At 33.0% G+C, this 17,092-nt stretch overlaps 1 protein-coding gene across 2 annotated transcripts in view; it reads left to right on the top strand.

Moving 5' to 3' along the window:
* LOC145693093 (oxysterol-binding protein 1-like) overlaps window positions 1–17,092 on the top strand; it is a 327,552-nt gene that overhangs the window by 76,134 nt on the left and 234,326 nt on the right. For both annotated transcript variants that reach the window (XM_081768782.1, XM_081768781.1), the window contains exon 6: window positions 8,881–8,958. In XM_081768782.1, coding sequence (XP_081624908.1) covers window positions 8,881–8,958 — 78 coding nt within the window. The remainder of the gene's footprint in view (window positions 1–8,880; window positions 8,959–17,092) is intronic.

Raw genomic sequence — 17,092 nt, 5'->3', positions numbered from 1 at the left:
TCTTAATACAAACAAAAATATTTTAAATATAGGCTTCGAGACTGATATAAATAGCTTTATTAACAAAAAGTAATTGCTTCAAGTTTGAAGATCTATAGTGTGCTTTATATTCTTAAACGAGCTATATACAACTTTGCATATGTGCCATATGATTTGGTTTTATGATTTGTCAACAACGAATAACTGAAATGCCACATTGCAAGTCTTACATAAGCGTTTATGTGTTTATTTAAGAAGAAATATGCTGGTAATGATTATATAAGGTTATTTAAAACAATTTGTTAATTTATCCGATTAATTAAAGAAATACAACCCTAAATACATTAATATTATTGCAATTACTATTATTAGGAGTTTTCCCTTTTTATCTATCTTTTTATCTGTAGTACCTAACATTTCCTAAGCCACCCTTATTGGAGCTCCATCAAAGACTAGTACATAAGCAGTCCAAATTGTAAGCAGAAAGATTTAACGTAGAGCATAAACAGGATTAGTTTACTTTCATTGCTGTATAATTATAATTTATTATTATTATTATTATTATTATTATTATTATTATTATTATTATTATTATTATTATTATTATTATTATTATTATTATTATTATTATTTTCTTAATTATTTATTAATTACTTAATTGATTATTATTTTCTTTAGAGAATTCAGTCTTAAGCATCTTGAAACCATTTACTATATAAGTAAGTAATTTACAGCGAAAGCTATAGAGACTCAAATAACAAACGTTTACAAACTTCCATATACAATGTGTAACTTGATAAAATATTTTTTTCTTTCTTTTTAAGAGAGTAGATATCTAATTCAAATTTATAAACTGCAACAATTTTCGGTCTTGCACTATTTCATAGCGATATCATAAATACGTTCAATTATTATTATTGAAATCTCTATAACTAGTAGTTCTTGTTTAGTGTGTTTGTTCATCACGCTTATATTCATCAGTTCGAATAATGGAGAAATATCATGGTACAGTTGTCAATATATTCGAATACAAATAATTGATATAAACATAATATTACCTCAAGACTGTAGTTAAATATTCAGAATGTAATTTTGTACTATTTCCTACCTACTTAGTATGCTTTTATAGTGAAATATTCAAAACAAATTATAACTATTTGTCTTTAGACAGCTCATAACCAAATAGATATACGTTTATTAGAGGTGTATGTGATCTCATGACGATAAAAGCTCTGTTTTCGTTAACTCACAAAGCGTAAAAGTAAATAACAAAATCAGCTGCAACACGTGTTAACATGTATAGTTTTGCAGAGTTTTGTTATAACCCAGGATAGTATTATAGTATTTCTTTTTCTTTCTATTCCTTCTTTATTTTCTTTCTTTTTTTAAAACTTGAACAGTCATACTCAAAAGTGTTTTTTCTTGTAAAATATGATTTATCAATAATTTATTAAGGAATGACCAATTAGAAGTCATGTTTGCTTGTCTGAAATTAAAATCAGTTTCTCTTTAATTTGCAGAAAACTGTACTGAAATCGATCCATATGATAAAAAGTTATTGGGAAAAAGTTATGAAGAGATATATTCTTTTGGATGTGACTGTACAAGTTTTTATCTGATTTCATCGTCTTGAGTAAACATGATCTAATGCCGTTCTTTGCTAGATGCTGATGTTGGAATATAGAATAGTGTTACATGGGATAGTACCTCGGTACACAAGTAGCCTCATTTAAATGTATCTGCTTACTGTAATATATGTTAAAGAATGTAAAAATTATTCTTCTTGTTGTATGTACTTTTTATTTTATTTATTCGTTTACCTATTTAACACCTCAGACCAAATTTCTTTTAACGCAGCAAGATTGAGTAGAAATATTAATTTTGATTGTTTTGTATTTTCTCATATAATTTTATAAGATAAATATGGGACAACTAATTAAATGAGTTTCTCTTAAAGAAGTGATTTAGAATGCTAATATTAATGTAAAAAACTTATACTACATAATAAATAAATTTATCTAGGAACTGATATGATTGTATTTATCATTCCAAGGGTATGATGATATATAAGCAAGTGCTTATATCTTGAAATGCTTTGTAATATTATGATAAAGGTTTAAGGTAACTGAAAAAATATTTGTGAGCAGAAAATCTTTTGAATTAATATATAAAGAGATTACCGTCGTTGTCTCCCAGTCTTCTTTTTATGTTCGCTGCCTTCCGTTTACTTTCGGTGAATTTTCTTCAAATAGAAATGGTGGAGTAAAAGATAGAAAAAAAAGACACAATATAGAAAATATAACGCTATGGAAAGAACGCGGAAAGGAACAGCTGCTGGAATTGTTAGTACTTTTTTTTATGGAATGTCTGCGATTGCATTCTATAGTGAACATAAAAGATGTATTTTCGTATTAACCTATGTTTTTTTAGACTTTTAAACTGTGCTATGCATAAGTATACAAAGTCTTATAAACGGTTATGTACGTCTGCCTGTCTGCTGATAGATTGTCAGAGAAAAAGCGGTAATTGATATTCGAGAAGTGGTTTTCTAGAATCGACTCAGTATCTCAAGGATAGGTTTCATCTCATCGGTAAACCCTCTATTCAACTGGAAGTAGTAGAAATTTAACATTTCCGATTTCAGTGTTGATTGTCATAAAATAAAAAACGGTAACAGACAGCATAGCGACAAGTGGTTTTTGAAATCGACTCAGTGTCTCAAAAAACACACCATCTTCATCCGCATGTCTTTACTAAAACCAGAACTGGTAGAAATTTATTATTACTTCCGGCTTTAATATTGAATTCTCATAATTTGGAATTTTACTGTAGTTTCACAAACGAAAATAACTTGTATTACTTCTTTCCAAAGTATATTATTTGGAAGGTTTGTTTAATAATAGGGGGCAATATATCTAAACGAGGGAAAATTACTAAGCAATCTTCCTCGCTAATAAGTGTAAAGTTATTAATAATAATATAAAGCATTATATTTTTATTTTATTATTATCCCTTTCTAATTCAAGCTATGTAAATTGTGCTCATTAATGCATTTTTACTTAAATAGTTCTTTATTCATTTATTTATGTATGAATTTATTTATTTAATAAAATTTCATACAGCAAATCCATTTTCAATTGAAAGCAATGAACAATAAAGTATTAGGAGAAATATTTGTGAATAAACCAAGGACTTCCCCTGATAAAACCAAGCAAAAAGCTTGTAAAAGCACTAATTAGGATGAATGAAGGCGGGATTTGACCCGAGACTTTCTTAATGAGAAGCAAGAATAATAAACCGTTTATTTACGCCGCTAATTATTGAATTATCCTCTTAATATTCACGCATTACAATACCACATGCATAAAAATAAAGATAATAAATAAATAAAAAAATATTATAAACGTTTATTCACATAGAAAGGTTATAATATAATTATTGTTATTTGATTAGAATAAAATCAAATACGGAAACTATGAGTTCATATATTGCTTAGTGTTAATATAAACGTTAGCGGTGTTGAATACATTTCAACCTTCCTGGTTCTAAAGACTCACTGAGGAAGATTAAAGAACAGCAAAAACATCTAGTAACAACTGTGAGAACTCGGTATCAACATTTAACACGAACTGTCTACATTAATTGTTTACAACAGTATTAGATAACTACACGCTGAAAAAAAAATAGTTCAAGATATTATTAAACATTCCTCAAGAATTAGTGTATATATGAAATTCAAATATGGTATTTTACGAGTACAAATAAGCACAAATCCTAGAAATCATAGTATTAATCTGTAATTTTCAAGAAAACTTATGTGTTCGTACGCAGTGTACACTCGTGAACTTTTATTTGCGATTTTCTATAATAAGTTCTAAAGATATTACTGAGATACAATAACAACATTATAATTATGCAGTTGTATTTTGTGGTATCGTGAACTGTGTTTTCCATGACTAATTCCGAAGGTGACTTGTAAAAGAAGATAGTGAAAATTTCTATACGCAAAACTTCATAGATGTACATTTGCAGTTTTAGAGGCATTGTTGCAGCTGAGAAGTGAGTGAACCGTCAGTCAGAAATGGACATAGTTAAAGGCCAACCAGAAAGTAACAATCATTTAAACAATAAAGAAAACGAATGAATTGTAAGTCTGCAATGGTGATAGTTACAGGCCAAACAAAGTAACAATCATTTATGCATGACACAAAGCGAATGAATTATCAGTCTATAATGGTGATACTTATAGGTTAAAGAGACAGTACCAATCTTGTAAACACTTTAAAAAAAATGAATGAACTATCAGTCTGTAGCGGTGTAGTTATAGGCTAAAGAGAAAGTAACAATCTTTTAAACAGTAAAGAAAGTGAATAAACTGTCTGTCTGTAATGGTGATAGTTGCATGCCAAAGGAAAATTTAAAAAGTGAATGAACTGTCAGTCTGTAGTGGCGATAGTTACAGGCTAAAGAGAAAGTAACAACCATTTAAGTATTAAAGAAAGTAAATGAACTATCAGTCTGTAATAGCGATAGTTATATCCCAAAGAGGAAGTAACAACGGTTAAAAAAAAAAAAAAAAAAAAAAAAATTCAAAAATGAATGAACTCTCAATTGGTGTTATATCGTTAATTTCAATATGTAACAATCACACAATCCAATTATATATTCAGTCGTATGTTAATATATTCAGATTCGTATATATTCAGTCGTATATATTCATAGAACAGACGGTACGCGCATTTAAGACCAGACGTGATGAGCGTACAAAAGACCAGCCATAGAAGTCAGCATTAGTGTAACATACATTAGAAGAAAAACAGGATACTTCCTTTGAAAATGCGTCGGTTATATGCAGATTCGCTCATGGAAATAAAAGATTATTATGAGAAGCAATAGGAGTAAAAGTGCGTGATGACACATTGAGTAGAGAGGAAGGTTGAAATTAAGTGAAATTTGATATATCTTATTACAATAAAAAATAGCGCGCGCGCGTGTGTGTATGTATGTATGTATGTATGTATGTATGTATGCCTTTGAGTTTAGCGTCCTTTTCAGCAGCAAGACTATCTGAGACATGGACCTACAGTTTAGTTCCGAACCACTGCTTTCACCGGGAATCGAACTCGGGTCTCCCGCCCAAAGCAAAGAGAAAGAAAGCAACAATAATAATAATAGTTAAGAAAACTTAATATAAATTTTAATTAAACTGTAAACGGTAACAATATTTGATTGTTACATATTGAAATGTAAAATTATAACAATATAACAATAAAAATTGTACTACAATAATTCTCCAAATTAGTACAATCTGATGATGATTAACTCAATCAGTGATATGAAACGTCAGTTCTAATAAATAAAACACGGATGAAACACCAAAAGTTTAATTTATTTGATTACAGGTATCTCTGTGAAAATTATGCTGAATATATACCTTATCAGTCTTGAGGGCTTGTTTGTTGTATATATATATACACACACACACAATGTGTTGCTTTTCATGTACGATAGTGGCTTACGTTTATCTGTTATATTATGTTATTGCAGCAAAGCATTTATTCCACTTCCTAAGCATCCTTACTAAATGCTTTTTCAAAGAAAATAGAACGCAACAAACGCTGAAATCATTAGCTGTCAAACTAAAAATAAAGTACAATATTAGTCAGTTTACACACATAATATACAATCTCTCATTTCTACCAGTAACAACCAGTAAGTATATCTTAATGTAGTGTTCATTAAGCACTAGTTAGCACTAATATAATGTACACTCATGTCCAAAATTATTGTCGCATGTCTATAAATATGTTGTTGTAGGAATATAATTTGATAACGAATTTCTTATAATGTTAGTATGTGTATAATCGGCAAAGACATGAATGGGGCAAACTTCATGTCTAAAGAGCAGTAAATAAGAACAATAAAACGAAAATAAAACTTTCTTGTCCATTTAGCAACATTTTGTTTTACTCAGTCTAATTGTCGTATTTATAGTTCTATTCCTATGAAATTTACCACAAATATACATTTCCCGATTATACACATAGTATCAGTATTAAAAGTACCCTGCAAATTCATTATCAAATTATATTCTTACAAGAAGACAGTTATAGATATGCGACAATCATTTTGGACATGAGGTACATTAAGCACATTAATGTGAAAGCAACATTAAACTCAAATTATGAACCTCTAAAATACGGGAGCTATGTTTCTTTCAAAATCTAATCACCCTAGGAGAACTACTTGAGATGACGAAACGGTTATAAAACAAAGCTGTTCATTGGTCGTACTCCATCCCCACTAATCATCGCCAGACAGATTCTGCTATTCAATTATTGTCGAGCAGCCAGGCCCGTTTTAAACTTCCCGGCGCGTTAGGCACTTCAAATTGTTACGCCCTCACTATTTCCAGAGTACCTCCTTCTTTAGTTATTACCTTGCCAGTTTTGGTTCGGGAGGGATTTTCCCTTAACTCTCTTACTCTTTCCCCTTTCTTTGCTTTTACTCTTTGAAAAATCTTTGCATTACCCACCACCTCTGGATCAATGAAGTAGTTTTAAATGAACGGAGGTTCCATTTATAGGTTTCTTGTAAATTATTATAATTAAAAAGTGCACAAGGAATCAGTTCCACAGTCTCAACATGTTGTCTGCTAATAGCAGTAAACACGTATTTTTCCTATATTAGTACAGTTAATAGTTTGTTTTCACCCCCCAGTTATCCTCAGACGACTGTCCTTACGTATTCTTATTTATCAAGTAATATAAATCTCTATTTTCAATTAACAAAAGTAAAATTATACGTATCACATTTACATTAGCCCCTGAGATCTAGTTTGTTTATAACCAGGTAGCACAACCGGAACGGAAATGATGTTTTCTGCACCAGCATATTTTAATTTTTCTCTTTCTCCGCCCTTCATTTTTTTGCGCCCTAAGCACGTGCCTAACGTGCCTAAGCGGAAAAGCGGCCCTGCAAGTCGCAAGTGTGAAAAGATATTGGATGTAATCAAAGCGTTCGCCAAGTGTGTACTAATGATATAATTCGATTTTTCCAGGCGAAAAGACATAAATACAGTCGCAATTCATCGTCGAATGAGTATAATTTGTGGTGTGAATTTTATAAATGGTAGTTGTGTATACGAGTGATACTGAGTATTTAAAGGACTTACCGACGTGCACTACGAGAGTAGCTAAGGATGGAAGTCGGTGATGGAAGATCTTGCTAAACGCGTGAATCGTGTGATTTGTGAAAGACGTAGATTTTGATCACGGCCGGTTCTACCGTACGTGCAACACATGCATTTGCATGAGGCGGCAAATTTCGAGGGGTGGCAAAATCTGTCATAACTATATTTTTTAAAAATAAATATTTCTTGTTGGAAACAGATTTCATGATGATAATAGTTAAATTTACTAAGCCGATCTTCTACCTGAATACTACGTTCATAAATCATGTTCAGGTCGCATTAGTTTAACGTCACACGAACAGTATTAAAGCAAATAGTCAAACAAATTTCAGCATGAATTTGCTTGATTGTCAAATACAAGAACTCAATTCTTGAACAGTAGCGAATACCTGTTCCATTTAGTTAGTTATCACAGTTTTGATATGAAAACTAGTCTTGTCTTTGTTACAAATAAGTTCCTTATCACTGAAGGTGGAAGCAAGTTTTTTTTTTTTAATTAACAGATATAGAAGGAAAAATCAAGATAAAAGAGCTAGTTGGACTGGAATTGAGATTGGAACTTGATATTAAATTCTATAAAAAGGATTACCTTCTTTCTTCCGCAGGTGTGTTTACTTTATCTTTCACTATCATAATAGATTATTATTTAAAGAAAAACAGACACAAGGAAATTGTATTTGTAGTCTTTAGGCCTTTCTGAGTGCGAGTGCACTTTCCCTCCCCTTCGTTGTTCATGATGGGGTAGCATATTTAAAATCGTGTCTTTTAAAATTTGTTCTTTCTAGAGAAAAAGGGAGACAAATGATGCCATTGACGGGGTGGCAAATTGCCTACGGCCGACTCTGCTTTTGATTTCTGAATTTTTTGATCTTGGAATTTCACGGCACTCAGCAGCCGTCGGAAGAAGTCGAGTTACAACACATTTTTTTTAACACTTGGTAGACTTTTAGATTGTCCTAGACACGTTTTCGCACTCGCTACTCCCCAATGATTGAATCTCAGAGTCTGTCTATCGGTGTAGGAAATGAGCAATGACCAATGTTTTAACAGCTATTTCTTATGCCTGTTTCGTCATCTCACATAGTTCCCCTTTCATGGCTTAACGGAGATTGAAAAAATAGCCTTCGAATATGCATAAAAATGTATTTCAAAATGATGGGAGAAAAGTTTAAAATTTTGCAAAAATTGAAAACGAAAATTCTTAAAATTTGATTTTTGTATGGTTTTACTTCGTATGTAAAAGCGGATCAAATCTGTCAATGATTCACAATTAATTAATGATTATTACTCATGAAAATGTCAATTATTTATTTTGTGCAAGCGCATTTATTATTATTATTATTATTATTATTATTATTATTATTATTATTATTATTATTATTATTTCTATTGTTAACTCAACATTATAATTATTTTAGTCACTGTAATTAATAACTTTATTTTACTTATTACTAAGGTCTATATATAATTACAAAACCATTTTGCAACAGAAACAATTAGCAATGATATCAGGAAAGGTTTCTTGGAAGTAAGTTTACAAGGACTGCATTTAAAGGTAATATTTAAGCATAAATCTGATGGGGCTGGGTGACTATTTTAGCCAGAGTGGCCAGCTATAGAATTCAAACTTGAGACGCTAACCTTTCACTCAATCCTTAAGTACAGAAGTAGTAATGTACGTATATAGAATTGCTTTTTTATTTTTTCAGACATCTGCAAGTGAACGTTTTATGGTTGGATCATCATCATCACCTAGAGTCAGGAGAAAGACGCATACTCCTTCCAAGGTATGTATTCAAGCCACACTTTAAACAAAAAATGCATTTTCAACAATTAAGTTGATTTTTACAAATACAATTAAAGTAAATTGGTATAGATCGGAGTGCAAGCACAAAGTCTGGTATGACACTTGATTTCATGTCTAAACTAAATTCATTCAAATTATAGCAGTGTCAAGTTAGATAAGTTTAAGTTAAATTTATTGTGTTCTGTCGACTACATAATCTGCGCATAATATTTGAGAATGGGATCAAACACATACAATCAAAAGCTCCAAAACAAGTTAACGAGTTTCGTTTCACAATGTAAATCTACAATAGAATTCCGAATTATGAAAATTGTTTCCTTTGCTTTTTATTATTATTATTATTATTATTATTATTATTATTATTATTATTATTATTATTATTATTATTATTATTATTATTATTATTATTATTATTATTTAAAATTTTCATCTTAGTTGAGATTTGATGCCTATATTAAGCACCTCAAGTAAGCTTTTTTTCATTGATGAAAACGAGTCAATATAATGTGTGTTAGGTTATATTTTTCAAGGATCAGGGTTTCTTTCTCTTCTACATTAATCCTAGTTTTATCTTGAAAGTAAAGAAAATATTTAGTCATTGGAATATATGCATCCATTACAATATCACAATTGCAAGAACAATAGAATACATAATGAGAAGATTTAAAAAATTGTCCTTTGATTCCTAATAAACTGCAATCCGTAATAAAGTAACATGGTAACCGATATAACAGAAAACATAAAAATAAAACATAACATAACACATGAACAATGCTGAGTAGCCGCGCCATCTTTGCTTCATAATCCATTGATTTATATAAGGAATTATTTTTCTGTTTCTTTTAAAATGAACTGAAATTTTAATGAGATGCGATTTTAGTGGTTTCAAGTATAGTTGAATATCCTTCACCATTACAAAATGAATTTGGATGATATACAAACTTAACATTACTTAAATTTGATTTAAAATATTAAAATTTGTATCACAAAATTTAATTGTTATGAAGTAAGGGACTCTTAAATAAATTTTGAAGAAGTAATTAGTAAAATCAAACAACTACAGTAAAATTCCAGCTGATTTCATAGGAAATAGTAAAAATAATTTCCCATGTTAATCAGTGGACCAAAAAAAAAAAAAATGATCTAAGTATTCAATACTGGTGACTTAACAAACATTCTGCTTTCATTTACTCCTATTGCTGTATATAAAACCATTTCGTCACAACTTTGTTATCATTTCAAGGTCAAAGAAAACATTTTCCGAGAAATATTTGGAGCAACGATTTCTTGTTTCGTTGCGTACTTTTCGAATGTGAATGCAAAATCACCATATTCATTTTTTAAAAAAAAAATCCACTTCCGGTTTCTTGCTTAAGTTGAGAATTCCTATACTTAATAGACTTTCATAACTAAATTTTCATGGTGTTTATTTTTTTTTTCAAAATTCTACATATTACCCTTATTTTCCCATTGCATTTTCAATGTCATTATTATTATTATTATTATTATTATTATTATTATTATTATTATTATTATTATTATTATTATTATTATTATTATAATATTAGTGGTTGCTCATGCCACGAACCAGTATACGTTGCTGACTGTTATTCTCTCACAGAAGACATAAAGATTCACCTATAATCTATTGGCAAGACCCTCCTGCAAAAGTGTTTTCCGTTCCAATAAAATTTTAATTTCCCTTCTTTATGTCTATATACAGATGGTGATCAGAAAAATAGAAACACCTGAACGAAATTGCAACTTACCAGATTAATATGGTGTCGGGCCACCTTTCGCCTTCAGAACAGCCTTTATGCGACGTGGGATGGAGGCATAGAGGTCGTGAATGGTAGCAAGTGGAATTTTACACCATTCGTCGTGCAGGGCATCAACCAGTTCTGTGAGAGAGGATGGAGGTGGAAATCGTCGCCGGAGTCGTGTTTCCAAGACGGACCACAGATGTTCAATTATGTTGAGATCTGGGGATTGGGTGGGCCAGGGGAGGTGTTGAACTTCATCCCGATGTTCCTCAAAAAACGCTGCAACAACGCCAGCTGTGTGAATGGGTGCATTATCATCCTGGAAGTTGGGGTCATTGTCCGGGAACAACATCCGGCCCATAGGATGCAAGTGGCCTCCTAAAATTGCGACATAATCGTTGGCAGTGATTCGTCCGCTAAGTGTGACCACAGGACCCAATGAAAACCATGATATGGCGGCCCACAGCATCACCGAGCCGCCGCCATGTTTCACAGTTGGGCGGAGACACTGCAGATCATAAGCTTCTTTGGGCGTTCTGCACACATAAACACGGCCCGTGGTTGGGAATGGGGTGAAGGATGACTCATCCGACCATATCACACGTTTCCAATCCTCAACGGTCCAAGTTGCATGGTCGCGGCACCATTTGCGGCGTGCGAAAGCGTTATGGTCCCTGATGAGCGGTTTGGCCCGTGCAACACGACCCCGTAAGTCCATGTCATGTAATTCGCGGCGGACTGTGATTGTCGAAACAGGGTGGGGGAGGTGCTGATTGAGTTCCTCCGTCACTTGCTCCGCAGTGGCATGACGGTTCTGCAAGACCGACCTAACACACCACCACCAGCGGTCTGGCGCTCCGGGCGCCACGACACCACTGCCAACCCATACATCTGACGTGTTGCCAACTACAGCTGTTTCCATTTTTCTGATCACCATCTGCATATATATATATACAATAAAAACGTTTTTAATCAAGTTAATGATATACATTCATATTATTCATATATACGACAAAATAACTTATATCATTATATGAAAACTATATTTCCACTAAAAATAATAAAAAAAATGTTCTTCAGATGTTTCTACTAAAAATTGCTTACATATATTTGAAAATTTCAAGCCAACAAAGAAATTCAAGAAACAGCTGTTCAAGATTTTGTCTAATAAAATATATTGTGATATTTAATAATATATAAGCGATGCTAAGTCAAATGAATGTAACATTCTCAAATTTGTATTGCAATTCCTATGTACTGGTTTCTGACTGACTATATGTACTAAAATGGATGAATAAAGATTATACGTATAAAATACTAATATTCAATAGAAAAGCTAAACTCATGAAATGCTTTCTTTTGATAATTATACTTTACGGAGAAAAATAGACACCACAATAATGAAATGAAAAATGACTAAGGTAAGGTAATTTAAAATTGATATGAAGGAGAAGAATTTAGAAAATTTGTAAGTTTTAACAAAAATCTAACGAGGATGTGTTGAAAAGAAAAAGTTACTTTTGTCTCACATTGTAAAATTACAGTAGACTTCGAAACTATCCAAATTTAATATCGGAAGTAGTAGATCTATAATTTCCGGTTGTAATAGATCTGAATGAATCGTAATAGAGGATTAAAGTCAGAGATAAAACTTATTCTTGCAATACCGAATCCATAGCAAGAAACTGCTTCTTGCTATCTATTATAGTTTCTTCACTAGGACGATCCGTGTTGAAACTGGAAACAGTTAATTTATATCACTTCAGGTTTGAGTACACAGGCGCGTGTGAAGATTTTTTGAGACGTTAAATCGATTAAAAAAAACAGTTGTTGCTATCTGTTTCCATTTCGTTCTATGGCGACCAACCTTGAAACTGGAAGTGGTTAATTTCTGCTTCTGGTTGGAATAGAGGGTTAGCGGATAAGATGGAACAAAATTGTATTGTGAGGGAGATTATAGAAGAAATGTGATGGAGATAAATAGAGAGAAAGACTACAATTAATGAAGGATAACTGATAACAAGTACAAGACGAAGAGCTTAGCTCAGAATCATTTTTCACAATAACAGACTTATGTATGTGCCTATTATCAGCTTTTCGTATAGAAGGGAGTTGTCTAGAGCCACCACAATTCTGTTCACAGAAAGATTTTTATCAGATCTACTCGTGCACGAAACTTTTTTCGATTTTGGGACGGGATTGGTAAGGAGTCAAAGTTCATGGACATTTCTGGTTGTTTCTAAAAACAGTTTGTTTGTATGCAACCAGCATTATATGTTTGTTGTGCATTCTTACATAACAGCATAGGACAGATAGCCGGGCAATGGAATGGTTGTGGGGACATTCCTTTAAGGAAATGATCTTTTCTTCCATTTTTTTTATTCAGGTTCTGAATTAAAGACTCGCCAATGACGGGTGTTTACAGCTAGTAGTGTACAAAAATCAACTGAATATCTGATCACTCTTGTAGGCTGAACAAGCGTTTCCCTTAAATATATGTAATAAATAGCGCAAGGTATTAAAACACTTCTGTAGATCTAGAAAATGTATATACATAAAACTAAATGAGTACAAAGAAGAAACAGTAATTACAATACACTAATTGTATATATATTTTTCTAAGTTGCCGCAAGTACTAGCATAATACTTATCACTAAAATATTTGATATTAAGGTTAGCATCTTTTTCTATATGAGACGTGGATCTACGTATAGCTTAACGTGGAATCCGAACCACATGAGCTCCTGCTGGAAATCAAACCCATACCAAAGGTCCGTATGCTACCCGCTTAGACCCAAGGGAGCTCATCAATAAAGTAAATTGACATTAAACAAAACATATCTAAATTATCTTTTAACCTTTGTTTCAAAAACTTCGAAACACATCTTTCCAACATATAACTTTCATTTCCTTAAAACATATATCAAAATGTAGCATATATAAAGGAAATATGTATAAAACATTTACATTCGTATAAAGTGATCAGTATAAAACACCCAAAAATAATCACCATATTAAACTTCATTTCTTTCAAAGATAGCGACAGAATATAAACCAAATTCAAACAACTTGTCCGATAATTTACCTCACTTCTAACCTTTCCAACAGTCTCTCCGGTGCTTATTAGAAATGAACTTCCTCTTACTACATATAGGATGCGGAAAAAGTCCCGGAACTGTCCAATATCTCTCGAAATATACAGATCAGCAAAACAAAACAAAATACGTTTTATATATTTTTAATAAAGCTATCCAATGATACCAGAATCAACCCCTTATCGTCACCCCATTCGGGGGTACGGGGGGTAACTTTAAAATTTTAAATGGGAACCCCCATTTTTATTGCATATTTTGATTCTTCAGGCAAAATGACGGTGATTTCACCTAGAATTGAAAACAGTGGCATCCTGGATGGGGCTTGAATCGATACACAAGAAAGGAGGGGTACCAATACATTATGAAAACGCGATATTTTAATCCCGTAGTTCGTGGTCATATGGTTAGCGTACTGGACTGCGGACGTAGAGGTTGTGAGTCCGATTCCTGCGCAGAGTAAATTTTTTATTGTATTTTTTCTACTGAAATAATGCATTTTTAATTTTGGTAAAAAAAATAATGTATTTCTCCAGAATTTATTAACTTGTAAAAAATACAAATTGCTACAAAAATGGTGATTTTGTTGTAAATAACCCTATGAACTCTAATCTTGATAACCCTACTATTAAAAACCACTTCATAAAGTTAGTTTGCAAAACAAATATCAAAATTTGTATTGGATGTAACTTAAATAAAGTACTAATTGAAGTTAAAACGTATGGAATTATTATTTGGGAAGTAACAAAAAAATGTTACCTTGAGCGGGGATTGAACTCTGGACCTTAAAGGGAAGCACGCTGACCGTGTGGCCACAGGGAATAACACTGTCAATTTCAGTTCTCACCCTTATAGCGAGCGACTTGTGCGACATATGCATGTAAATAACGTTTTGTAACCTCTTTTCAAAGTACCAAACAATGATCATCGTGTAAAAGCAATTTGTATATTCCGAATATTCCTTTTGGTGCTCTGTAAACTCTTGAGGATGGGGAAAGGACCAATTTTGAAATAGTGAAAGTGAAGTCCTATTCCAACGTTTGTACCTCTCCGATGGACCGATGCGGGGACTGCTCGTGACGTTGCTGTGGCAAAACCGCGAATTAAAGGCTAGTAGAAGGCAGTCCAATTGGTCAGACTTCAGTTTGCTTGCAGAGTTGAAACTGCATACATCTTTTGTTGAGAGTAAAGCTCAGCTTTATGCTTTGCTGTCAAATCTACAGGTAAATTAACCTTTATCAATTTATTAGGTCTGTTTTGAGTTGTTTGTTTAGCTCCACCGCTAATTATTCGGCAATGTCTCTTTCGGAAAGAGAAAGAATAACTATCCTTATGATGAGCGGATATGGAGATAGACTACAATCATACCAGGAAGTTGCAGATTTATTCAATGACACTCATGTAGAACAACAACCTATCTCAAAATCAACTATATTTCGGAAGTGACTCGTTTTGAACGAACGGGTTCGGTTAAAGACGAACCAAGATCTGGAAGACCTCAAACTGCAACAAATGATGAAAAGTCATTGGAATTGTTACTACATTTTCAAGACAATTGTCATACATCGACTAGGAAAGTAGCCCAACGTGTAGCAATAAGTGAACGTTCAGTTCGTAATGTTCTCAAGTTGCAAAAATATCATCCTTATACAATTAAATTAGTAAAAGAACTTGCAAAGGATGACTTCGATCGTAGACTTGAATTTTGCGACATTATAATGCAACGGTATGTTAATGATGATAGTTTTTCTTTTTGGACTTGTTTCACTGACGAAGCTACATTTGAGTTAAATGGTTCTGTCAATAGGCATAATAATTGGTCTGATATAAATCCTCACTGGATGAGAGATTCTCATAGCCCGTATTAGCAGGCTGGACTCAACGTTTGGCAGGACTTTTGTGTAATCGTATTGTTGGGCCATTTTTTATTGACGGAAATTTGAATGGTGCAAGGTATTTCAATATGTTACAGGACACAATAATACCTGCAATACAGGATATACATTTGACCGTGTATGGTTTCAAGACGATGGAGCTCCACCGCACTATATGCTTGCTGTACGAAATTTGCTAAATAATATTTTCCCTCAAAGATGGATTAGTCGAAGAGGTGCAATAGAGTGGCCACCAAGATCACCTGATTTAACCCCTCTTGACTTCTTTTATTGGGGATTTTTAAAAAGTAAGGTTTACGAGACCAAACCGGAAAATATTGCCGAGCTGAAAGAGAGAATACGCAATCTTTCAAAGTCGATAACACCAGAGGTATTGGACAGTTTCGCAAGAAGTGTATTTTCGGTTAGCACATTGCCAAGAGTGGGCAAGTGGCCAATTTGAACATTTTCGGACATAATTTCTTTTATGTTTCAGTGTTTGTGAGAGGCGAGGGGACTCACGTTAATCAAGCACCCCAAGGTGACAGATAGCTACTACGTCCAAGTTGTCGGACAAATAGATTATTTTTTATCAAAGTTAAAATGTATGAATTTATTATTTGGGTACAAAAAATACATATAAAATTTTTTACTCTGCGCGGGAATCGAACTCATGACCTCTGATGCCGTAGTCCAGCACGCTAACTGTATGACCACGGAGTACGGGACTGATAAGTCGCATGTTCATAATGTATTGGAACCCCTCCTTTCTTGTGTGTCGATTCAAGCCACTGTTTTCAATTCTGGGTGAAATCTACGTCATTTTGCCTGAAAAATCAAAATATGCAATAAAAAATGGGGCTTTCCATTTAAAATTTTAAAGTTACCCCCCGTACCCCCGAATAGGGTGACGATATGGGGTTGATTCTAGTATCATTGGATAGCTTTATTAAAAATGTGTAAAACGTATTTTGTTTGTTTTGCTGATCTGTATATTTCGAGAGATATTGGACCGTTCCGAGACTTTTTCCGCACCCTGTATATATTAATGAAAGAGGGAAACAATCGATTTTTTAAATAAAGAATACCAAATTCAGGAGTGAGGGAGTAGGTGGCTGTTCTGGGAAGCGGACTGGGTAGCGTAGTAGTTAGCGCGCCGTCACGGTATGTCAAAGATACCGGGTTCAAGTCACGGTCCAGTCATTCACTTTTCAGTCTTCGTGTGTTCCATTTACTACATTCTTCCCGGTCTGCCTGAGCAAGAACAACCTTTGTTTTCCACATAGACCTACCTACCATCAAACGACTCTTTCGTTGATTCTCTGGGTCTTCTCAGCTTCATTGTCGACCTCCTCGGCTACCATTGACCTCATCTTCGATCTCCT

Source organism: Thermobia domestica, chromosome 8 (assembly GCF_964235325.1).
Source record: "Thermobia domestica chromosome 8, izTheDome1.hap1.1, whole genome shotgun sequence".
NCBI lineage: Eukaryota > Metazoa > Arthropoda > Insecta > Zygentoma > Lepismatidae > Thermobia > Thermobia domestica.
The sequence above is the reverse complement of the archived record's forward strand: the minus strand, read 5'-3'. Positions and strand labels throughout refer to the sequence as shown.